The sequence below is a fragment of the Chlorocebus sabaeus genome, chromosome X (genome assembly GCF_047675955.1).
Source record: "Chlorocebus sabaeus isolate Y175 chromosome X, mChlSab1.0.hap1, whole genome shotgun sequence".
Classification (NCBI taxonomy): Eukaryota; Metazoa; Chordata; class Mammalia; order Primates; family Cercopithecidae; genus Chlorocebus; species Chlorocebus sabaeus.
The window spans coordinates 23,116,249-23,141,499 of NC_132933.1; the positions used below are offsets into that span (position 1 = coordinate 23,116,249).

Below are 25,251 nucleotides of genomic sequence, written 5' to 3' on the forward strand. Positions count from 1 at the left end.
TTGAATTGGCTCATGGTTCTGCAGGCTGTACAGGAAGCATAGTGGCTTCTGCTTCTGGGGAGGCCTCAGGAAGCTTCCAATCATGGCAGAAGGCAAGGATGGAGCGAGGTGTCTCATGTGGCAGGAGCAGGAACAAGAGAATGGGGATGAGGTGCTACAGACTTCTAAACAACCATATCTCACGGGAACTCACTCACTATCACAAGAGCAGCACCAAAAGGATGGTGCTAAACTATTCATGAGAAATCCACCCCCTGATCCAATCACCTCCCACCAGGCCCCACCTCTAACATAGGGTAGTACAAGTCTACATGAGATTTGGGCAGGAACACAGGGCCAAACCATATCAATTATAAACCCCACTCCTTACTCCTGCCTGTCTCTGGTATATTCTTTTACACTCAGTGGCCTCTGAAATTCCTCTCAGCAATGAGGTCCTGTGATTTAGGGACTCATACAGTCTCTTTATTCACCATCCAGTCTGCTTCTAATTCTTGTTGCTTTATTAGAAAGTATCTTTGCCATCCATTCCCTCCCCCGTGTCCCACCTGACATTTCATCCAAGTGCTTGTCACATATACAGAACCATAAAATTGTTCTGTGGCTCCCATTGCCCGCAGATTCATAGTCCAACTCCTGACCTCAAAAACCTTTTACTTGTCTGCTTCATATGACTGTCTTCAATCCATCACTTCTACTTGCCACATACCTGCCCTTTAGTCAGGTTCAACTACTTCCTGACCTCATACTCCTCACACTCTCCTCCAGCCCAACTTCAAGCCTACCCCTTTCTGGTGCACTTCCACATGGAAGGTATTGGAACTAAAACTGTAGTGCATCACTCTAAGGCATTTTCACTTAAATAGTGAGTGCCAAATCTAATGGATTTCTTTCCTTCACACAGTGCATTTAATCTGTGAGAAAATTATGTCAGTCTACCTAACAATATATGTCTGTAATCGTTCCATATTCACAATAACCACTGCTATGATTTAATTTGTATCTGCCATGATTCATTTTATAAATTATTGTAATAGGCTTCTAATTAGTCTTCCTTCTTCACCCTTGCCTCCTACAGTCTATTCTGAACAGAACAGACAGAGTGATCCTTTTAAAACCTAAGTCTGATCGTGTAATTCCTCTACTCAGAACCCTTGAATGGCTCCCCATTTCACTCACAATAGAGACCAAAGTTTTAATTGCCTAGGCCAGATGTGATCTGTTCCTCCCCTCCATTGTCTCTTTGATTTCATCTCCTACTCTCCTCCCCATCGCTTACTCTGTTCCGGTCACACTGACCTTCATGCTGTTCCATGAACACACCAGGCACTCTCCCATCATAGGGCCTTTGCGCTAGCTCTTCCACCTGCCTAGAATGCTTTCCCTATAAATATCTGCATGGCTAACTCTCTCACTTCTTTCAAGTCTTTGCTCAAATGTCACTTTCTCAGTGACCCTGATAACCTATTTAAAAGTTATCTCTCTGCCACAGTCCCAATCCTATTTACCTTCTCTATTTTTTATATAACATGTATCTTTTTTTTTTTTTTTTTTTGAGACAGGGTCTCACTCTGTTGCCTAGGCCAGAGTGCAGTGGTATGATCTTGGCTCACTGCAGCCTCCACCTCCTGGGCTCAAGTGATCTTCCTGCCTCAGTCTCTCAAGTAGCTGGGACTGCAGGCGTGCCCCATCATGCCCAACTAATTTTTGTATTTTTTTTCAAAGACAGGATTTCACCATGTTGCCTAGACTGGACTTATTACCTTTTAACCAACTATACAATTTGTAGAATATAAACCCCACGAAGGCAGAATTTTTGTCTCTTTTGTCTCCTGATGTATTACCAGCATTTAGAAAAGTGTCTTACATATAGTAGGTGTTCAATAAATATTTGTTGAATGGTGGAGGGAGGGAGAGTTGGATGGATGATGACAGAAGGAGGGGTCAGAGGTCTAGAAAGCAAAGCAAGAGAGTATGGGGTAATTACTACTACATACTAATGACTTCCAAATCTATATTTTTAGTCTGTATCTCTTCTGAGCTTCAGATACATATAGCCAACTGCCTACTAGACTTTTTTGGGTGTGTCTACATCAAATGTACAAAAAAATGGTATTATAGTATAGAGGACAGACTACCAGTTTATAAATCAAGAGAACTGTATTCTATTCCCAGGTCTGTCACTAACTAGCTGTGGGATCTGGGGATAGTCATATAACCTCCTTGGGTCTCAACCTTCTTGTCTGTAAAGCAAAAATATTGGGTTAGATTAGCCTAGATACCTCCAATGCTTTATCCAGCTCTAAAATTATGATTCTCTACATTAAAAATGTAGCTACCACAATAATTATTTATATAGGCAAAAACCCTTTAAAATGCATTAGGAAAAGCAAGGGCTGGTTAGCAGGTAGCATGTAGAGCTTTGTACCTTCTCTGGAGCAGGCACTATAGAGTAATGGGTAGGTTTTGAAGCTCAGAAGTGACACAGGCCAGCCTGGTTTCATATCCCAGCTCTCCACCACTAAATAGCCATAAGATCTCTGATAAGGATCTTAACTTCTCTGTTATAGACTAGGCAAAATCAGACCTGGTATAAAAAGTCAATGGATCAAACTAGACTGGAGCAGACCAAGTACCAGTCTCCTAAAGATAAATGGTGAGTGAGTAACCCATTGTTGCAGAAGCAACATCCTCTGATTTCCAGGAAATTGAGATATAACAAGAAAAAAAAAAGTGTCCTGGAACATACTTTTTTTTTTTTTTCCACTGATTGTCTATCAGAGATTTACTGAATTCCCAATTAGCAGTTCTTAGTGGTGAAAAAAGAGGGTAATACCATCTCTCCAGAAAAGTTGATTTTGCCAAGATTTTTCACTTTGGCGATTAGACCTTCTATGGAGAGGTTACATTTTGAGTCTACGTGGAAATAACAGTGAACAGGGAATAAGTAATGGAATATCATCTGCTATCCGTGTCCAGGTACATGGAAAAATACCCAGGAGCCAGAAAAAGAGCAAGAGCAATGTTTTCATTTTACGATATCAAAATGGGAAGACTCTCAGGGCTGAATGCTATAAAGAGAGTTAGAGAAAGTGGGTAAATTGAGCATTAATTAAAATTCCCCAGCCTTCTAATTTTTCCAATCAGTTGGGATTGCATTAACATACATTTAACCCCTGCTGATTGTCCAGGGGACCTTCAGTCTTGAGCTGTCTAATAAAATCGACTTAAAGACTTTGCAGTATATAAATCCTGGCAAACCAGCTGAGTGATCTGTGATGCTCCTTTGAAAAGCAAGATTCAAGTGGCTTATTGGTTCTCTATGCTGCTTCCTGCCTCACTTCTCAAAGATCAGCAATGACTCTGATTGCCCCAACACAGCTCCCCAGAGTGGATGCTTGGGTATAATTAGAATTGCTAAAAGCTCCTCCTTTTCCATTACCAGAGATTAGAGTTCTTTTTATTCCCAGTTATCTTGAATCTTTATACATGGAACTTTTCTTTGTCTCCATCCTGAGTGGTGATTGGGGTGCTATAGAACTTAGCATATTACCTGATTAATAGGTGGGCTTTGAATTTACTCTCCTATGGGTTATCATTGCTGTGCCCTGATCACTGTATTTCAGTGGGATTAGAAAATTAGGCCCAGACGACAAAGTGCTTTGAGCTGTTAATTAAGGAACGGGTACTATCCATTAAGGAAGATAGTATAGCCTATTACCCTGCTTGGTGGCATACCCCTAAATCTCAGCAAATGCTATTAAAGAGGCTTTCTACATTTACCCAAGGAAAATAAATAAATCCTCAGCATTCTTGACATTACTCTTAGTGCCTTTTATGCCCTTTTACTTAGAAGACAGTCACCACAGAAGAATCACAGCACCTAAATAAGGGTGATGACTTCATCACAGAATTTTTTTTTAATTTATTTATTTTTATTTATTTTTTTATTTTGAGATGGAGTCTTGCTCTGTCGCCCAGGCTGGAGTGCAGTGGCAGGATCTCAGCTCACTGCAAGCTCCGCCTCCCAGGTTCAGGCCATTCTCCTGCCTCAGCCTCCCGAGTATCTGGGATTACAGGCATATGCCACCATGCCCAGCTAATTTTTTGTATTTTTAGTAGAGACAGGGTTTCACCGTGTTAGCCAGGATGGTCTCGATCTCCTGACCTCATGATTCACCTGCCTCGGCCTCCCAAAGAATTTTTAAATCCCACAAATGTAGCCAGGGGATGGAGCCTTTGCCTTTTCATTGTTACATGTAACTGCCGCAGTAACCAGATGCTTTTTAGAGTCTCTCAGTGGACCTAAAGGTACATTAAAGGAAACTCAAACAGTATAAACGTGATTACTAGCTTCACAAAAGGATTCTTCGCCACCTAATTCTCCTAAATAGTAAACTTAAGAAGCCTTTTTATTCTGAAACAAGATCGTATTCTAAAGTCTCTAACTTTAAAACATGGCTCTAACTATATGGATACTCTTGAAAATTCTTTACCTTATATAGTCGGTGGGGGGGTTGTGTTCCGTGGTCAAAGCCATATGTGTCTTCATAGCTGTAGATTTCTCTATCCATATGAGTGGTTCCTTCACAAACCCAGCCTTGTCTAAAGATCTGGGTGACGCAAGGATCTGGAAGTTTAGAAGTTCAGGTCTTAGCTACCATTCTACTCCAGACTTCTGGTAGGACTTTAGAAAGTCCCAGATTGGGAATTAAGAAAACTGAGTTCTATGATAGTAAATAATAATAACGCTACAATGATTGCTATTTATTGGGAACCTGCCAAGTGCTAGGCATTGAACCACATGCAATATAGACAGTATATTATCAATTATCCTACAATAACACTTGTAAGGTAGGAGTAGCATCCCTGTTTTAAAGATGAAGAAAGAGGTTTTCAGGGGTTATATAATTTTCCCAAGGTCATACAGTCAGTCATGAAGTTAAGATTTAAATTTAGGTTTACCTGCTCCAAGTTCATGTTTCTTCTGTCTAATGTGGTGACCTGGAATGAGACATTTAACCTCACTCAGCTTTTTCCTCTGTAATATCAGAGATTTAGACTAAGTCAATCATTTTCAACCCTAACTACACATTACAACTGCCTGAGAAGCTTAAAAAGCAACAACAACAACAACAACAACAACAAAAACGAATGCACAGGCTGCACCCCAGACCAATTAAATCAGACCCACTGGAGTGTGGCCCAGGCATTATTTAACTTCCAAATTGATTCGAATGTGCCACCAGAGTTAAGAATCACTGGAAATGTGATGGCTAGAATCCCTTCCAGTTCTTAAAAACTCAAAAGCATAAGTCTCAAACAATTCTAGACCTCATCTTCTCCATTTTGGCCCAAACTACAACCTCTTCAGTGCCTGTGACTAAGACATTTCAGATTCCTGCTCACTAGGTTATTTTCCCTTTCCCTCTAATCCTCTCATATAGAACAAAAAACCAATACAGTGAGGTCTTGAAATTACAGACTTGTAAAAATTAACAGAAAGTTTGTAAGTTCCCCGAATTCCTTTACCCCTTTTTTTGACCAAATACAGGAAAAGAGAGTATTATGAGTAACTGATTATTCTTAGCCACACCAACAAGACAGAGAGTAGTAGCAAAGTGAGGAAGCTAGAGATCCTGATACCCAAGGAAGCTCCCAAATCAGCTGCTTGCCAACTTGAATAAGAGTCAGGTTGGGGGCCTTGGCCTAATCTATGAACAAGACACTTGTTTTCGCATGTGAGCTGTAATCACTGGTTGTTGAGCTCTCCAAATCTTGAGTTAGGAGAATTGTTGTTAAGAGCTGAGTGGAAAAGAATGGATTACACAAAATAAATCCTTGCCGATACAAAACCAACGCTAGAAAACCCATGACCATCATGCTTTGTTTTGTTGGGCTACAAACTGTAGGAGTTTGCTTGGAAAATGCTTTGATACATATAAATAGCAACAAGGAGCTGGCAGATAGAACAGGCTTTATGTATAAGATGAGTGCATATTTTTTTGAAGCAGAGGGAGAATCATCTCATTAAGTAGGTTTTTAATGATTCTCTATGGCCAAATTTATCTCACTTTAGTTAATGATTTCCCAGACGAGCTTGTTTTCTCTGCTGTCTTTCATATTTCCCTGTAAATGCTGCAAGGCTGACTCTGGACCTCACCTCTTCAGCAAGGAATTTGAGGAAAGGCTCACTGATTTAAAAAAACAACATAAAAGGGATGGTTTGTACTCTGACTGATTTTGTGAAATCAAATCATTCTGACAGCTGTAGGCATTGTTGTAAGTAGGTACCCCATCATTGTCAAATTAATCCTGAATCTGTTCCTTCAAAAAGCATTAACAGAGAGAATATAGTAACTACAATCTGAATTAAACAAATCCTCTCTCAGGAACCCTGGTTCTGAGGACTCTTGAAAATAACAGTTTAAACTGAGTGGGATTTTCTCCCACTAATTTGTTAATAAAAATAACTAAAAATTTGGCACAGCTGGATTGTCACAACAAAAGTAATGAACAAAACTAAAGGACTCTGGATGGGACGGACAGATAGGCCTGGGTCTTTATGCTCCAGATATCATGGTCACCAAACTAATGAATAAAATGATTTTCAGGTTCATGCAGTCAGTTTTCTGTGGAGCAGAGATGAATACCTCAGAGGCCACGTCCTTCTGACACTCTTAGACAAAACTTTGACAGAGATAGCAGGGAAATGTTAGATTTTGAAGAGGTCTGTCCCAAGCAAACATTTTAATTTCAAATGTTTTTGCCCTTACACTTAGATCTCCCACCTCCTGCAACCCGAGAAAGACCACCAGGATGCAAAACAGTATTTGTGGGTGGCCTGCCTGAAAATGGGACAGAGCAAATCATCGTGGAAGTTTTCGAGCAGTGTGGAGAGATCATTGCCATTCGCAAGAGCAAGAAGAACTTCTGCCACATTCGCTTTGCTGAGGAGTACATGGTAGACAAAGCCCTGTATCTGTCTGGTAGGTGTTTAGATGTGGGGATTGTGCCCACCAGGCACAATGCAGATATTAAAGATAGGACTATTTGTGTCTATAGCAGCTAAGTTTGGGCTTAGTATTACCTGCTCTTGCCTTCAGAGATGGAAACTGAATGTTCCCATTCAACTTCTTCCTTTAAAGCTCTTCAGTAGCTCCCAGTTGTCTATGGGATAAATCCAGACTCCTCACATGTGACATCTAAAGGCCTTGAATGTGGGCTCTCTCTCTTAGAGTTATACCCGAATCTTTCCTTCCCTCACACACCATGTCCCAACCACACTAAGTGAACTCAAATTCCCAGAATGTGCCATGGTGTTTTATGCCTTTTCCTCTGACTAGAATCACCTTGCCTACCACACACACACCCTAAAGCTGCAGCTCAAGCACACCCTCCCTGGAAAGCTATCTCTGACCTGTCTCCCCACTCTGCCCAGCACTGCTTTAGGCACTCCTTCCTCAGGGCTTTCATAGCACCTGGTGCTTCCTCCCAACATGACACCTACTGTACCATGCTAGAACTGTCTCTTTCCATATCCATCTCCCCCACCAGAGTATGAAATCCTTAAGGACAGGGACTGTGTCTTATTTAACATTGAATCCCCAGCATCTAGCATGTAACCTGGCAAAAGAGTAGATGCTCATAAATAGTTATGAAAGTCAGTCAGTTGTCAAATATTTATTGACTGCTAGGCAGAATGCTAGGTTGCTGGGGATACAGCAAAGACTGAGGCAGATAGACTTCCTGCCATCAACGATATTGCATTCTGGAAATGGCAAAATATAATATATATATGAAAACAAATAAATAAGTTACTTTCAGTACTGATAAGTGCTCTGAGGAAGATAAAAAAAGGTTAAGGTACCCAGAGTTGTTAGGGAAGGAAGTCTTCTCTGACATTTGAACTGAGACTTGAATAATGTGAAGAGAGATTGCCATGTGAACATCTTGGGGAAGAGCATTCCAAAGTAAGGAACACCAAGCCAAAGTCCCTGAGATGAAAACGAACTTGGTATGTTCAAGCAGGGAATAGAAGGTTAGTATGACTGGAGCACAGAAAATGAGAGATCTGAGAGATGAAATCTGAAAGGTAGGCAACTATGACAATGTGTTTTATTCTAGAAGCCACTGGAGGATTTTAAGGAATTCAGTGACATGATCTGATTTACATTTTAGAAATGTTACTTCTGAGCAGAAGATGGGCTGAGAGGTATGAGCAGAGGTGGTGACTGGGAACTAAGTTAACCTACTGTAATATTAGTCTAACCCAGAAGTGATGGTGGCTTGTACAGTACGGTGGTTGGAGTGGAGATAATAAGAACTACTTTGCATAAAATCTCCTGTTTACAGTAAAAATTCAGATTTAGGGTGTGTCTTGGTCCATTTTCTGTTGCTTATAACAGAATACCTGAAACTGGGTAATTTTTTTTTTTTTTTTAAGATGGAGTCTTGCTCTTGTCACCCAGGCTGGAATGCAATGGCATGATCTCGGCTCACCGCAACCTCTGCCTCCTGGGTTCAAGCAATTCTCCTGCCTCAGCCTCCCGAGTAGATGGGATTACAGGCACATGCCTGGCTAATTTTTGTATTTTTAGTAGAGATGGGATTTCACCTTGTTGGCCAGACTGGTCTCGAACTCCTGACCTCGGGTGATCCGCCCACCTCTGCTTCCCAAAGTGCTAGGATTACAGGTGTGAGCCATCATGCCTGGCGAAGCTCGGTAATTTATAAAGAAAAGGAATTTATTTTTTACAGTTATGGAGGCTGGAAGTCCAAGGTCTAGGTGGCACACCTGGTAAGGGGCTTCTTGCTCTCTACAGAGAGTTAGTGCAGGTCTTTCTTCCTCTTCTTATAAAGCCACCAATCCTACTGTCATGACAACCCATTAATCCATTAATCCATGAATGGATGAATCCATTCATGTGGACAGATCCTTCATGACCCAATCACCTCTTAAAGGCCCCAGCTCTTAATACTGCCACATTGAACTACTTCCTTGCCTAACAGTAATGGTTTGGAAGAATTCAGTCTAAGTGCTAGACATTTCATGATGACAGCATCTTCATTCATATAACAGGTGCTTATTGAACATCTTTCTTCTGTAAACTCTTGTACTAGATTCTGTGCAGAGTAGAAAATGAGTAAAACTTAGTTCTTCCCCTTAATGAATTTAGGGTTAGTATGTAGTCATACACTTACTTATTAAAGAAAAATGTACTTAGTGCTAGGCATTACTCAATACACTGATATGACACACACACTGCTAATAAGAGATTAAAAGTTATAAGTGCCATGAAGGAGGAAGTGAGGGAGGAAGGTAGGAGAGGGAGAACGAGAATATTTTTGACTTCTAACTGGGGCCATCAAGAAAGGTAGCTTTTGGACTAAGTCTTTGACAAAGGGAAAACATTTGCTTGTGGACAATGGGGCATAAAAACAGCATGAGCAGAAGTACAAAGGTGGTAAACTTTGGCAAACATTCAGGAAACAGCGAGTAGTGGTTTGTTTACTAAGTAGACATGAGAAGAGGAGGCAAAATATCAGTTATTAGCACACTCCGAAAGGCTTAACAGTTGAGTCTTTACTCCTCAGGTAATAGGGAATTGAAGAAATTTTTGAACAAGGAAGATAATTGTTTCCGCAAGATTAATTTGACAGCTCTATATAAAACTGTATTAGAAGAGAGATGAAAAAAGAGGAGAGGAGGTCAGTTAGAAGCCTGTTGTAATAGGCCAGGGAAAAGGTAACAAAGGTTTGAAAAAGTAGGCTAGTAACATGGGGAAGGAAAGGAGGCGGTGTAGATGGAGAATACTCTTATTACAGTTGGTAAGTGCTATAGAATCTAACTACCAAAAATTCGGCAGCACTTAACAATGATAACAGAGCATTCCACCAGACTATTTTAATAAGAACATAAAGGTCTCAAAAACTCCTGCATAGTTGTACTTAGAAGACGATAGACTGTTCAGGAAGCATCCATCTAAACATCACCAAAATCAGCTCTCTGTTAATAGCCACCTCCTAGAAACATTCTTAGGGCTGCCAAAAGAAAGGGGATTTCAATCAGTGATATGAAAACAACTAAATTTTGCCCTTTAAATTTGAATCTGTCCCCTGAAAGTGCACAAGTGCTAGCAATCTCCTGAATGGGGTGGCTGTTACCTCATTATGTAAAAGAAAGCAGTTAAAACAAACAAACAAAAAAATCCCTTACAAAAGGGGGCTAGAAAATGTGGAGGTCATCATTTTTTTTCTGATGGAATTGGAACACGTTTGGGAGCTGGCACTGTGCACAGTGCACCCACCCCATAGCATTCTCACATCTTTAATGAGGTTTATGTAGAGCTTTCATCTCATCCTCTCATTTGATCCTCTCCACAGTTCTGGGAGAGTAGGCAAGGTAATGATTAGTAGCCCCATTTTTCTGATGGCTCAGATGATCAAATAAGATGAATGGATGTGCAAGTGTATTATAAACTGTAAAGAGCCCTGGAAAGACTTGCTTATGAAATGTATTCATTCTTCCTTTTTCTAAAAAGAATGTGTGACAGTTTTAGCATTACTAGGTAATATTATTCTTTGTAACAGCTTTAATTAGCTATAGTAATTTAATTTTAATGAGTTATAATAATTGACATACAATGATCTTAACATATTTCAAAACCATCACCAACAATGGAAATAATGAATATGTCTGTTATCCCCAAGAGCTTCCTTTACACACCTTTCGTAATCCTGTCCTTCTACCTTTCCCTACTCCCGTCTCAGGCAACCATTTATCTGTTCTCTATCAGATTAGTGTGGATTTTCTAGAACTTTATATGAATGGAATCACACATTATGTATGCTCTTCCTTCCTTTCTATAGATCCAGATTTCCACTTGGTGTCATTTTCCCTATGCTTGAATTTCCTTTAACATTTTTTGTAGAGCAGGTCTGTTCCTGATGAATTCTTTCAACATTGATTTGAAAAAGTATTTCACCTTTCCTTTTGAAAGATGTTGTCCTCTGTCAAATGTTGTTCCACTATTTTCTTGCTTGCATTGTATCCAACAAGAAATGTGATGTTATCTTTATCTGTGTTTCTCTGTACATAATGTGTCTTTTGTCCACGGATGCTTTTAAGATATTTATTTTATTGCTGGTTTTGAGCAATTCAATTATGATATGCTTTGATGTAATTTTCTTCTTGTTTCTTGTGCTTGGGGTTCATTGAACTTTTTGGATCTGTCAGTTTGGATCAAATGTGGAAAATTTTCTCCCCTCATTTAATTTTTTTCTGTTCTCTCCCCTCTCTTTTGGTGCTCTAATTAGGCATATATTAGGCCCCTTGAAGTTGTCTTGCAGCTCACTGGTATTCTGTTCTTTTTTTTTTTTTTTTTTTTTTCAGTCTTTTTTCTTTCTGTATTTTATTACAGATAGTTTCTGTTGCTATGTCTTCAAGTTTATTCATTTTTTTCATTATAGATTGAGGGGGTACATGTGCAAGTTTGTTACATGAGTATATTGTGTAATAGTGAGCTTTGGACTTCTAATATACCCATCACCCAAATAGTGATTATTGTATCCAATAGTTAATTTCAGCCCTCATCCCCCTCCCACACTCCTCACTTTTGGAGTCCCCAGTGTCTATTATCTATCTTTATGTGTATCTATTGTTTAGCTCCCACTTATAAGTGAGAACATATGGTATTTGATTTTCTGTTTCTGAGTTATTTCACTTAGGATAATGGCCTGCATTTACATTTTAAAGTATTACTAAATCCAAAAGCCCAGTCTTCATATAATCCAGTGAGACAGGAGAAAATAAATGCTTCTCTTTTGCTGCTTTCAGAATTTTTTCCTTCACTTTGGATAGTCTGATGCCTATATGCCCTGGTGATGTTCTTCTTGCAAAATATCTTCCAGGTGTTCTCTGAGCTTCTTGTACCTGGATGTCTACATCCCTTGCAAGACCAGGGAAATTTTCCTGGATTATTCCCTCAAATATGTTTTTCAAAGTTTTTATTTTTACTCTTCTCACTCAGGAATGCCTATTACTCATAGGTGTGATTGCTTTACAGAATCCCATATTTCTCAAAGGCTTTATTCATTGTTTTAAATTCCTTTTTTATTATTTTTGCCTGACTGGGTCAATTCAAAAGAGCAGTGTTCAAGCTCTGAAATTCTTTCTTCTGCTTGGTATAGCCTGTTATTAAAGCTTTCTACTGTATTTTCTAATTCCTTCTGTGAATTTTTAATTTCCAGAAGTTCTGGGTTTTTTTTTTTTTTTTAAGATCCTATCTTTTCTTTCATATCCTGCATTGTTTTTCTGATTGCTTTGTGTTAGTTTTCAACTTTCTCTTGGATCTCATTGAGCTTCCTTACAATCCATATTTTGAATTCTTCATCTGTCATTTCAGAATTTTCATTTTGGTTAGGATCCATTGCTAGACAGCTAGTGTGATCTTTTTGGGGTGTTGCAACACCCTGAGTTCTTACACTGGTTCCTTCTCACATGGTTACGCTGTCACTTCTTATTTTTGAATCTAATTTCATTTGGATGGGACTTTTTTCCCCCCTTGAAGATGTGACTGTAGCGTATGTTGGGTAGGGTCCTTTGGCTTTGCTTCTTTAGCCCTGTGCACTTCTGTCAGCAGGTGTCCTATTGTGCTGTACAGTTCAACCTCCTGGTGAGTAGGTGGTGCCTACAGGTAAGAGCCACCTGTGGCAGAAGCAGATCAGTTATGTGCTGGTTTTTTTCTTACTGTGAGGTGCTCTCTGTTCTTTCAGGTGATGGGCTGGTCTGTGAAATTCCAGGTTCCCTATTCAGCCCAGGGAGAGTGGATAGAGGACAAAACTGGGTGGAGCTGGACAACCAAGCTCACCCACGAATAACTCAATGATGAACACAGGCAGCACCCCTGACAGGAGTGGCTAGGGGAACTCTTGGAGAAATGTGCTGCGGTCTCTTCAGGGGATGAGGGGGCCACATCAACTCCACTTCCTAGACAGACAGGATCACAATGTTTCTCTGTCACAACCGTCTCCTGGGGCTCCTAACTCAGTTTATACACTGTCCATCTATCTCCAGGCTACCATGTAGCTGAGAGGAGTGACTTTGGGGAGGAAGCTCTTCCCTCAGCCCAGTACAGCCAGCTTTGTGGCTCACCTATTCTCTGACACAGCTTCGTGTAGACAGGGGGGCGGGCTCTGCCTTTCAGCATCTGAGAGTGGGTGGCAGCTGTGGGGGTGCCGGCTGATTGGGTCCAACCTCAGGCCTTGGGGCAAGTGATCAGGTGCCAGCAGTGATGGACTGAACTAAGCAGTCCCCCAATTCCCAGGCCCCTAAGTGACCCACTGGATTGTGTGTGGGGGTCCTGGAGGGACTCCACCAGGACCAGGCCAGCAGGCTTATTCTCAGGCTCCCAGGGTTCAGGTGGTGGCTGCGATAAGGAGGGCAGGCTGGTCCCCAGTCACCAGTAGAACTCTCAGGTGGGGGCAGGCAGAAGGCTTAGGTGCTGGGAGCCCCCAGGTTCATTAATTTTTTTCTTATGCAGCATCTAATTTGCCATCAGTCCTGTCCGGTGATGTTTTTTTCAACTTAGACATTGTAGCTTAAGCCTGTAGATGTTTGATTGTGGCTCTTTTTGTATCTTTCATGTTTCTCCTTAATATGGCCAGTCTTTTCTCTAGCTTCTTGAGCATGTGAAATCAAATTTTCATCATTGTTTTTATATCCTTATCTACTAATTAAATTATCTGCATCACTTCTGGGTCTGTTTGGATTGGCTGATTTTTCAAAATCTTTATTATGGGTCATATTTCCTGAATCTTTGCATATCAAGTAATTTTTTATTAAAGTTTACCTTATTTGGTGACAGATATTTTTATTTCTATAAATAGTCTTGAGTTTTGTTCTAATTGCAGTTAAGTAACTTGAGAAAATTTTGGTTCTTTTAGGTCTTGCTTCTTAAATTTTGTTCAGCAAGACTAGAGCAGTTTAGGGCTAATTTTTCTCCACTATTAAGGCAGAACCCTTCCGATCACCCAGTACCAGAAGTGTGAGTTTTTCTGCTCTGGTTGGTAGGAAAAGGAGCTATTCCCAACCCTATGGGAGCTTTTCAGGGATTGTTACCTCTAATGCTCAGGTAGTTTCCCACACATATAGACATTAGTACTCAGCTAAATAATAGTGGAGGACCCTCTGCATATCTCTGAAGCTCTTTCTCTGTGCAGCTTTCTTCTTTCTGGTACTCTGCCTTATGAACTCTATTTCCATATTCTCCCTAGACTCCCAGTTCAGTCTCCTCAACTTGGGAACACCATCATGCCCTGCCTGAGTTCCCTTCCCTGTGCTGAGGCCCAGAAACTCTCCAGGAAATAAACTGGGGCAGTCATAGGGATCACTTCATTTGGTTCTTGTCTCTCTGTGATCCCTGTCTTCATTGTCTTATGTATAGTATCTTTAAAAAGCATTATTTCATATATTTTATTCATATTTTTAGTTGTTTAAGGTAGGAGGGCAAATCTATCCCCTGTTACTCTATCTTAGCCAGAAGCAAAAGTCTGTGTTGGGTATTATTCTTGAGAGGCAGGTTAGAATGGAGGAAAGCACAGAGTCTAACGTCCTAGATTCAAGAGCCAGCTCTACAGTTTGCTAATTGTCTGACCCAGAGCAAGCCACTTAATCTCCCTAACCTCTTTTGATGCTCAGTTTTCTGTTTGGTATAATGTTTACCCTGCAAGCTTGTGCTGAGAATGAAATGAGATAAATTCCTATGGAAGTATCTAGCTGAGCTCTTGAAACTTAAAAAGTACTTAGTTTTTTCCCCACTTTTTGTTAAGAGACATGACTTGGGTAAGTATAGCTGGCACAAAAAGAGGAGGTAGGGAGTTGAATACTGGTTTTCTGAATCCCAGTCCTATACTACTATATTATAATCACACTACATCTCTTTTTTAAGGATCCCAAATTATATGTCACGTGGGTCACACACCACTCCCCATCATTTTTTTTTTTTTGTCAGAAAAAAAAAATGGTTCACAGTTGACAAATGCTTCTAGGAAACAATTTTAGGAATTAAAATGCCAAGTTAATGCATTTCAGTTTTACCAAAATCTTTGTGATAGTATAATGGACACTCTTGAATTTATTTAAAGACAAGTTCGTTTGAGGCCACCTTTTCCATTCTTCCCAGCCCTTAGTACCATATAAGGATCATGCTTGATATTATTACCCACGGAGTCAACCTCAGCCAGAGGTAAGGTATTAGATGGAGGAATGGAACTCTTAAGAACAAGACTAACCCAACCCATAGAATGTGACCTATTATCAGAGATAATTTAAGTCTTTTGATGATTTACTTGCTAAGCATCAGAGAGAATTTGGAGTTGTGTGGTCACTTGGAACTGCTGCAGTGACATCTGAAACACTGAACTTGGAAAAGTATTTATAGTCTTTCATGTCTCTCTCTCTCTCTCTCTCCCTCCCCCCACCCCGCCACCCCCCGCTCTCCCTCTCTCCTCTCCCTTTCACCCTTCTGTGAACTTAGGTTACCGCATTCGCCTGGGCTCTAGTACTGACAAGAAGGACACAGGCAGACTCCACGTTGATTTCGCACAGGCTCGAGATGACCTGTATGAGTGGGAGTGTAAACAGCGTATGCTAGCCAGAGAGGAGCGCCATCGTAGAAGAATGGAAGAAGAAAGATTGCGTCCACCATCTCCACCCCCAGTGGTCCACTATTCAGATCACGAATGCAGCATTGTTGCTGAAAAATTAAAAGGTATCAAAGGCACGCAAGCTTCATGATTAAAAGAACTCTTTCCTTTAAAGAAGTGTAATAAATATAATTGCGTTGTTGACAGTTGCCCTTTGAGTTTCCTACTAATGGATTCTAAGCATTTCTTGTGTTGAAGCCTTTCAGATAGAGGGGTGTACCTAGTAACTCAAGAACCAGGAAATGTATCCCTACTACCTGTGTCTCTGCTCCTTCATTGTCTCAAGGGATGGCATTTTTCTCTTCAGACATCAGGTGGCTAGAAATAAACAAGTTTTCCTCACTTTTCCACTTCAGAGAATTTTAGGCATGATCTATGTGACTTGGAACCTGTAAGAGCCCTCTTTTATAATGGATACAAGTTAGGTTTTAATTCCAAGTCAAATGAGTGAATCTGGATGATAGGATTTGATGTGTTCCTGAAAAACTCTGGTAAAATTCTCGTTTTAAAGACGAGAAAATTAAGGTCCAGAAAGTAGTCATGCTGTACATTCTTCTTAGATTACTCAAAGACTTAGCCACCACCAACTAAAAAGTAAAGACTTTTAAATCACTTTAAAAGACCAATTTATTTAAAACAGTGACTCTGGAGACATGTAGACATTGCTTAATCAGACTGCTTTCCCATTAGTTTTGTTTCTTGTTCCCCTTGTTTGACTCTCAGCCATTTTGTTAATTTAACATTAATTGCTCTGCCTGGTCTCCTGTCTTAGTAGCTCAAATCCAGTCTTTCTCATTTTCTGAGTATAGATGATTTTATTGGATGAATGCTGGTGTCCCATTGATCTTATTGGTAACACCAATCCAGCTCTAATGGTATGAATTTTCCCTTCTTCTTGTGCTCTCAGCTCAGCAAGATACTGCTAATCCTACTTTCCAAATAGGTTTCCTTCACCAGACATGTTTGTACCTCATAGCCTAAGGGATTCACACATGTAAGAAATTGGTTTTGACTTTCTTTAAGGGAAAAGCAGAAAATCTAGAGTCCAGAATAGAGGCACAGAAATAATGGTACATTTTGAAAAACTGGAAAGGCTGAAAGCATTGGTAAGATGCCAGGTCCAAGACTTGCCTATTCGCACAACACCAAACAAATCAGTTTAAGTTTAAAAAAAATGAATTTAATGGGTGTGTGACCCTCAAGAGAAGCAAAAACTGAGCATCAACATAAAGTCTATATCTAAGTAATAAAGTGAAAAGCTGCTATAAGGGGAGGCTGACTGCTTGTTATATGTCTGCACTGAAAAAGGGGCAAGAGGCAGGAAGTTCAAATTGCAGTGAAAGAAATTTCCATTTGACATAAGGGTTTCTAGCCAGAGAAGGATGTGAAGCCCTTAAATAGATCCAAATGGGCTGTCCCTCTCTGGAGCCTTTAAGAACAGAAAGCGTAAGTGGCTATCTTGGGGAGCTGAACCAGAAGCTTTGGAAGAGCTGTGCTCTTAACTATCTTAACTAATCACAGAATAACTCCTAACTAGCTGCAGAAATCTACATGGACGGTTCTTCAGGCAAGAGAAAAAAGGATGTGGAGAAATATAGAAATAAAATAAATTGCATCAAAATAAATTGTGACTGGGACTGAGTGGAAGGCCTGGGGCTGTGGATTGAACACAGGAGTGATACTATAAAAGGTTGAAGATGTACATGTTTGTATCTAAAGAATGACCCACTTAACTCTTCCCTGAGGCTCCTCTCAACACTGTAATTCCATGGATCCAAGGTAAAATTACTGTCAAATTCGAGTTAAACTCAGGATTCAACTTTGCTTTTCCTCATTAAAACACAGGACTATAGAATTCTGAAGTTCCCTCACTCATTCATGTTTTTTTTTCTCTCTCTCTCCCCTTTGCCCCCTGCCCCCCTTCTCTCTCTCTCTCTCTCTCTCTCACACACACACACACACACACACACACACACACAGAGTCAGAGAGGGTAAGAGATTTGCAATACATGAAAGCTATATATCAGTGCAGAAAACTTTTTTCAAGGAAACATTTCTCTTTCTGAAAATTCATCATAGACCACAACCAATCTGACTGCATTGATCCTTCCATTCTTCCTGTTTGTCTGCCTGCCTACTGCCTGTGTGTGCACGTGTGTGTATGTGTGGCTCCTCCTCCTCATCAGTTCATTTACCCACCACTGCCAAAAACCATGATGCCCTCTTTGCCAGCATGTTGGGAAAATAGATCAAAATGTGGTTACCTTTGTTGGTTATAAAAATACATTTTTTTTCAGATGATTCCAAATTCTCAGAAGCTGTACAGACCTTGCTCACTTGGATAGAGCGAGGAGAGGTCAACCGCCGTAGCGCCAACAACTTCTACTCCATGATCCAGTCAGCCAACAGCCATGTCCGCCGCCTGGTGAACGAGAAAGCTGCCCATGAGAAAGATATGGAAGAAGCAAAGGAGAAGTTCAAGCAGGCCCTTTCTGGAATTCTCATTCAATGTGAGTGGAACTTAGAGTTCTGCTGGAATGAGGATAAGTCACTTCACTTAGTTACTTGCTCTCTATGGGAGCCCAGGTCTCCAGAGCCATCCTGTGTTAAGGCTCAAGGCTCCCTTTTTCACTGCCTTGTGCTCTCCTTGTATTGCCAAATGCCCATGCTCCAGTTCCACAGGAGACATGTGGGCACCTGCTAGCTTCATTTTCTCTGGTATATCTACTTCAACTCCTTAGAAACAGTGATCCTTAAGCCACATCCTGTACTTCTACAGCCCTGGGCCTCAATAGAGGACTGGGTATTTTATTGCTAAAGTTACGATGTAGCATCAACATTTTAAAGCTGCTTTTCTTCAGATTTGCATAATTATCATCATGTAATATGCCTTCTAGAAACTCCATTTCAAAGATCAATGTAATTATATTTCCCAAGGTGATTGGATAAAACTCAAATTTTCTACTTCTACATTTTTGATTTAGTTTACTTTCTTCTGCTACCTTTGCTGGATGTCATAGACACTGGGACAAGGTGAGAAACTATCAAAATGGCCATTTTCAAAAAGAAGTTCTGCTCTAAACCTATCTAAGGTCTCTGAAATGAGCCAGATCAGATAAATTATCAAGTAATTTTTTGTTTACCACATTATAAAATTATACACTCTTATTTTTTCAGTAAGAAAGAGTATTCACCTTAAGAGTAAGGGTACAATTTTATGATTTTGCTTTTAAACAATTATGGTCCACTCTTTCCAAACTTGACTTCCCTGTACTTGACTCATACATAATTGTGATTAAGGGGGAATTGTTTCATTTGCCGCTTGTATTTTGAAAGTATATATGAGCATAAAATCCAGGAGGCAAAAGCACATGTCTTCAGGACTTGAGAATAAATTTTTAAAAAGAGAGAGCAGCACGCATCATGGGAATATAAATCCTTAAGTCATTAGAAGACAGGGTGCAAACAGGGGTGTAAAGAGAAAAAAATAATACCTCTGGATTTTCTTGCTGTGAACACCCAACCAGAAAGGAGCTCTTGTCCTGCTTTTCTTTTCCCAAAAGAGTCATGTCTAAGCTTCCTCTCTCTTGAACTGTGATTAGGATAAAGTCGAAGAACATCTGCACACATCTTCCCATTTGACATTTTAAGAGACCTTGAAAAATACTCTCCAGGACCACACTTACACAGTATCCTTCCCTAAAATTTGTATTTCTCCAGTCAACGAGTCTATCTCAGTAGACTTAAAAAAGATCCAATCCATCTTAGGCTTTGATTTGATGCTTCTAGTTAAACATACCTCAGAATAGTAAAAGCATGAATTCTGTTGAAGCAAAGCATCCAAGTGTGTGTCAGAACGCTATGAAAGGAGCCAGGGTTAGACTGTTTCTGGGACGGTTTGCCATTTTCTTCCATGCCGTGTGGAGTCACTAGTACTAAACTAAAGACAAGTACTAAATTAAAGTGCATTTACTGTGACTCTTCCTCTCCTGCCTCCATGAATTCACACTGCCTGTATTAAAACTCTAGTTGTTACAATTTTACCCCAAGCCTCTGGTGTTCCCTTTTGCCTTTCTGTATGTTGATGTCTTTTCCTTTGCGTCCCCTTTAAAATCAAAGTACCCCAACACACGTAGCCTTTTCCAAGCACAACCACAGCTTAGTATAGTGTCATAACAAGAAGATACAACAAGCCTGATGCTTCTCTTTTATTTCATTTCTTTTCTCCTCTCTTTTTCCATCCCTGGATGATACCCTGGCCTGATCCAACTGCTGATTTGATGCTGCAGTTGAGCAGATAGTGGCTGTGTACCATTCTGCCTCCAAGCAGAAGGCATGGGACCACTTCACAAAAGCCCAGCGGAAGAACATCAGCGTGTGGTGCAAACAAGCTGAGGTTGGTAACTTTTTATTCTGGTAGCCCCTCAGGGGGACAGTTTCTTTCTTTAACAAGTTATTGATTTGGAGTTTAGCCAGAATTAAATAGTGCCAAGCTCCCATGGTCACAACAAGGCCCTAATGAAACACTAAGACATGTTCTATAGCCTGTCACTGTGTCCAGACCACCTGCTGTCAAAAGGGTAATAAATGTGCATGTGCTGTGGTGAATGCATTCTGCTGGATGGAAACCTTAGCAGTGAAAATGTAGCTGGGATAATTATAAGTTTACTTCTCTAAGCGAGCTAGTCTTGGGTACAACAGTAATTACTGACCTGCGCTTCTAGTGTTAGTAATATTAGGGCTGTCTTACATTTTTTAGAGTGTTTTGACAGTGAAGGACGGAAGCTGCCTGGTGTTACATTGGATCTTTGAAATTTCTGAGCTTCTTTTATCAAACTCATTTAGTCATCTTTATAGGTGGAAGCTTTAAAGATAACAGGACTCTGATCTTAGGTTAAGGTTGGCACACACCTCTCTGCTTATACTCAAGTGACATTTTTAGCATAACAATAGAATAAATGTGATGTGATTAGGTTGCTATTCTTTTTTTTTTTTTTTTTTTTGAGATGGAGTCTTGCTCTGTCGCCCAGGCTGGAGTGCAGTGGCCGGATCTCAGCTCACTGCAAGCTCCGCCTCCCAGGTTTATGGCATTCTCCTGCCTCAGCCTCCCGAGTAGCTGGGACTACAGGTGCCCGCCACCTCGCCTGGCTAGTTTTTTGTATTTTTTAGTAGAGACGGAGTTTCACTGTGTTAGCCAGGATGGTCTCGATCTCCTGACCTCGTGGTCTGCCCGTCTTGGCCTCCCAAAGTGCGGGGATTACAGGCTTGAGCCACCGCGCCCAGCCTAGGTTGCTATTCTGAATCAAAGATTAAAAACTGAGATGGGAGATTTCACTGATCTGCCATTGCAAATCCTGTTACATATGCCTCAAGTCCCTATTCCTATGGGCAACTTCCTTACCAAGCCCTAATATTTTCAATTTATATATGCAGCAGCTTTTTCAACTACATTTCTGGTCCTCTTTGCCAGCCTGGTAGCAGTCCCATTATATCTATCAATGTAAATTGTCATATTCCTTAACTTTTAAATAGCATTTACAAGATATTTACATTTATAAAGTGCTTTCACATTGGTTATCTCACCTGTGTGAGCCTCACAATAGACAAGGTGGAGTGAAAAATGTATTGAACTAAGAGCCAGACATGAATTCAAATCTCAGCTCTGACATGTTAGCGCTGTGTGACTGAGCAAGTTATTCAGCCTTTCTCAGTCTCTGTTTCTTCACCTGTAAATTCGAAACAATAATGAACCCAGTCTTATACGATTAGATGAGTTAGGAAATGTGTAAACAGTTTGAAAAATGGAAATAGTATTACTTCAGTTTTTATTAACAACTTCATAAGGGATAGTGAGTAGGTATAGAATTCATGTTTTACCTGCAGGAAAACTGAAACATAAAAATGTTAAGTAATTTACACAAAATTACAAAGCTAGCAAATGGACTAGAAATTATTCTCCTCACTGTGAGCTCTGGTGCAAAATGCTTTGTGGTCTTGAGCTAGTCATTTAACCTTTGTGGCTCTTTTGTTTCTTAACCTATAAAATAAAGATAGTAATTTCTCTCTGTCCTTCACTAGAATATATGAGATATGTTTGTGTGAGAACAATTTGAAAACCATGAAAAGCATTTAGGAAAAAATAAGCCAAATCCTGTTTATAAACTGATAGTATCTGAGCCATCAATTCTGGCACAGCAAAGGGATCTGGGAGTCACTAGAAAGAAATCCCTGAAGACATCCATCCAATGGGTGGGTGGAGTCATAAAAAGCCAATAGCATTTTTACTTGTTTTTTAAAGAATTAGGGGAATAAAGAAAACTATTATCTTACTGTAGCACAAAGTGGTTTTAGAATCCTAGGGCTGCCTTCTGTTGTTCACCTTCAACAAACAAAATTCAACTTTGTGATTCAAATGTTTACTGATCACTTTCTCCATCTCAAGCACTATGACAGGCAACATAGAATGAAATGATCTTTGCCCTCAGGGAGGTAGAAGAGTAATGAAAGTGATCAAGAGGAGAAGGGGAGTTTCACACGCTAAATTTAAAATATCCAGTCTTCAGTTCAGAAGAATAAAAGTTGAGAGAAAAATGCTCAATAAGTCTTATGATTGTAGAAAAGCAGAATAGGCATTAAGTTTCTACCTTCCCTTTGATACACATACACTTCTAACTTCTCTTTGGGTTAGAAGAAGTTGGCTGAATGGCCCCACCCTTTAAAGAAAGCCTTGACAGTACAACATTGCCTTTTTGCAGGAGGAAGGAAGCCTCTGGTTGGAATGCTGATTTGCCTAGGTCACAACAACACCTTTTTTTTTTTTTTTTTTTTTTTTGGAGACAGAGTCTCGCCCTGTCACCCAGGCTGGAGTGCAGTGGCGCGATCTCAGCTCACTGCAACTTCCGCCTCTCGGGTTCAAGCAATTCTTCTGCCTCAGCCTCCCGAGTAGCTGAGACTACAGACACACGCCGCCACGCCCGGCTAATCTTTTGTATTTTAGTAGAGATGGGGTTTCACCATGTTGCCCAGGCTGTTCTCGAACTCCTGAGCTCAGGCAATCTGCCCACCTCGGCCTCCCAAAGTGCTAGGATTACAGGCGTGAGCCACCATGCCCGGCCATCACAACACTTTTGTAAATTATGTGGCCATAAAATATTACCCATCAATCATATTCATCAAGGGTCTGTGTAGTTATTAGATTGATGCAAAAGTAATTGCAGTTTTTGCCATTAATATTTCAAGCCTACTTATCTAGTGGATATATACTTGAGTTTAATTAGACTCACAGTAGAGATAGCTGTACCAGTGAGCTGGACACTCCTTAGGACCTATAGAGAACTGAGATATTTGCACCCTATTACCCAATATTGTAACAGAACTTCCTTGGCAGAGTGGCGATGATAAAGTACATGACCAGCATGACTTTCCAGGAGCTACATGTTTCATGTTGTGCCTTGTAGACTGTAGAAACCCCAAAACCTCCTTCCTGCTTGTTTGATTGAATTAAATTAAGGTCCACCTTGAATAGCTCAAATTTTGTTCAATACTACAATAGCTGAAAGTGGGACATAGCTCATAACCTTTCTCTGGTATTGCATTGCCTAAGCCTAAAAGATCTCTTTCACTTTATATTGGTGCCTCTTTAAGTCAGAGTTTGTTTTTGTTTTTATTTTTGTCCTTGTTTTTTTTTTAACCTCTGCAAACTTTTACTTGATAGCAGGCAACTGTGAGGACTGAAAGCAGGTATCCTGTGGGAAATAAACCGTCCTCTTAAATTGTGGCTGCCTCTTAACACCCCTTGAAAATCAGAACATCTCAAAAACTTAATCAACTAGGCTGGCTTATTTTTGACCTAGGCATCCAAGCTACATAGAACTCATAAGCCAAGGGTTTCATCAAAGTGAAAGTTTCTAACATTCAAGCTTTTTACCGGTTGCGTCTGAGAACAAGTCAACCAATGACCTCCTCATGTCACAAAGTACCTGTTCCTTGTCTCATTGTCATCCTTCTACCAGCAGCCAACATGGTCTTACTCTGCTGAGAGAAAGGATGTAGCGTATGAAGGAAAAGTTTCCACCTTTGGGGAGCTTAGACACTGACTTTGGTAGTGTATATCAAGCAGACTAGTTTGCTAATGAGTCTTTTTCATTGCTTTATGTTCCTGATTTATTTGTGGGTGAGGTCCCTGCTAATACAACTGAAAAGGGTATTAGGAGAAGGCTGAATGAAGTCCCTCCACTTACTAAAATTTGGTGTCTATAGTGACTTTACTGGCAGTTCTGTGTGTTGTGGGAACTCTTTTTCACAGAATCACTTAAAACCTATGTGTTTCCCTCTGGCTGGCCTAGATTAGAAGCTAAAGCTTTGATAATGTGTAAAAACTGGAGCCATAACAGTAAGCCCTAGGAGATGCCCTCTTACATCCTCCCTTAGATGCAGTTTTACACCACTGGGCTAGAGGAAAAGGGACTTGATGATTACTAGTATTCTTGTAGAATGAAATACTGTGATTGCTAAAGTAACTTTCTTTATAGAATTACAGGCCTACCATTCCAAACTCTGAAGAACTGTTTGCAGATAGATATTCAAATAATCCACATACCCTTGGTTTAGGACCCATCTGCACTAACACCAGCTATTGGCCTTCAGCCCTCAAAAAACATACTAACACAATTTGGATCAACCTAATTTGTATTTCTACTATGTATCGTGCAATAGACATTAATTAAGAACCTGAGTTTGTACTTTGCTTCATTATATTAAATGATATCTCAGAATCAAATTTCTACATAAGTGTAGAAGCTATCTCCCTGTCCTCTGCTTCTTTCCATTCCCTTGTCTGATCCCTTCTTCACTAATCTTCCTCTTATTGTTGAAAGTCTTAGGCTGGGCATGGTGGCTCATGCCTGTAATCCCAGTACTTTGGGAGGCTGACACAGGCAGATTGCTTGAGCTCAGGAGTTCGAGACCAGCTTGGGCAACATGGTAAAACCCCATCTCTACAAAAAATACAAAACTTAGCCGGGTGTGGTGGCCCATGCCTGTGTTCCCAGCTACTTGAGAGGCTGAGGTGGGAGGATCACTTGAACTCAGGAGGTCGAGGCTGTAGTGAACACCACTGCACTCCAGCCTGGGCAACAGAGCAAAACCCTGTTAAAAAAATAACAGAAACTCTGGCTAAGTAGAATTTTGTTATACATTTAACAAGAAACTGATTTTTCTGGTAATCATGTTCTTATCATAAAACATGAATAAGATTAATTTAAATCCACATAAATTTTTGTGAAACTATAGTTAGATAATTAATGTGTAATGATTTATGATTTGCTTACTTTATGATAAATCAAAATGTCAGCTGGTACAGAAGTGGTTCTTTTCATGCATTTTCCTGTCTCAGATTTCAGTTTTATTCCACATGAAAGTACATTGTCCCCCATTATAGAGTAGTGTGTGAATTTCTAAGCTTCAGAAAAAGTTATTGTTAGATCAGACTCAGTCATTATAATGTGTTTCCAGAAATCACTAACAGTTCACTGTTGAAATGAA

At 40.2% G+C, this 25,251-nt stretch overlaps 1 protein-coding gene across 11 annotated transcripts in view; it reads left to right on the forward strand.

Annotated features, from left to right (window-relative positions):
• ENOX2 (ecto-NOX disulfide-thiol exchanger 2) overlaps positions 1-25,251 on the forward strand; it is a 285,986-nt gene that overhangs the window by 224,030 nt on the left and 36,705 nt on the right. For all 11 annotated transcript variants that reach the window (XM_007992695.3, XM_037989138.2, XM_037989137.2 and 8 more), the window contains 4 exons: positions 6,783-6,989; positions 15,540-15,773; positions 18,006-18,218; positions 19,998-20,104. In XM_007992695.3, coding sequence (XP_007990886.1) covers positions 6,783-6,989; positions 15,540-15,773; positions 18,006-18,218; positions 19,998-20,104 — 761 coding nt within the window. The remainder of the gene's footprint in view (positions 1-6,782; positions 6,990-15,539; positions 15,774-18,005; positions 18,219-19,997; positions 20,105-25,251) is intronic.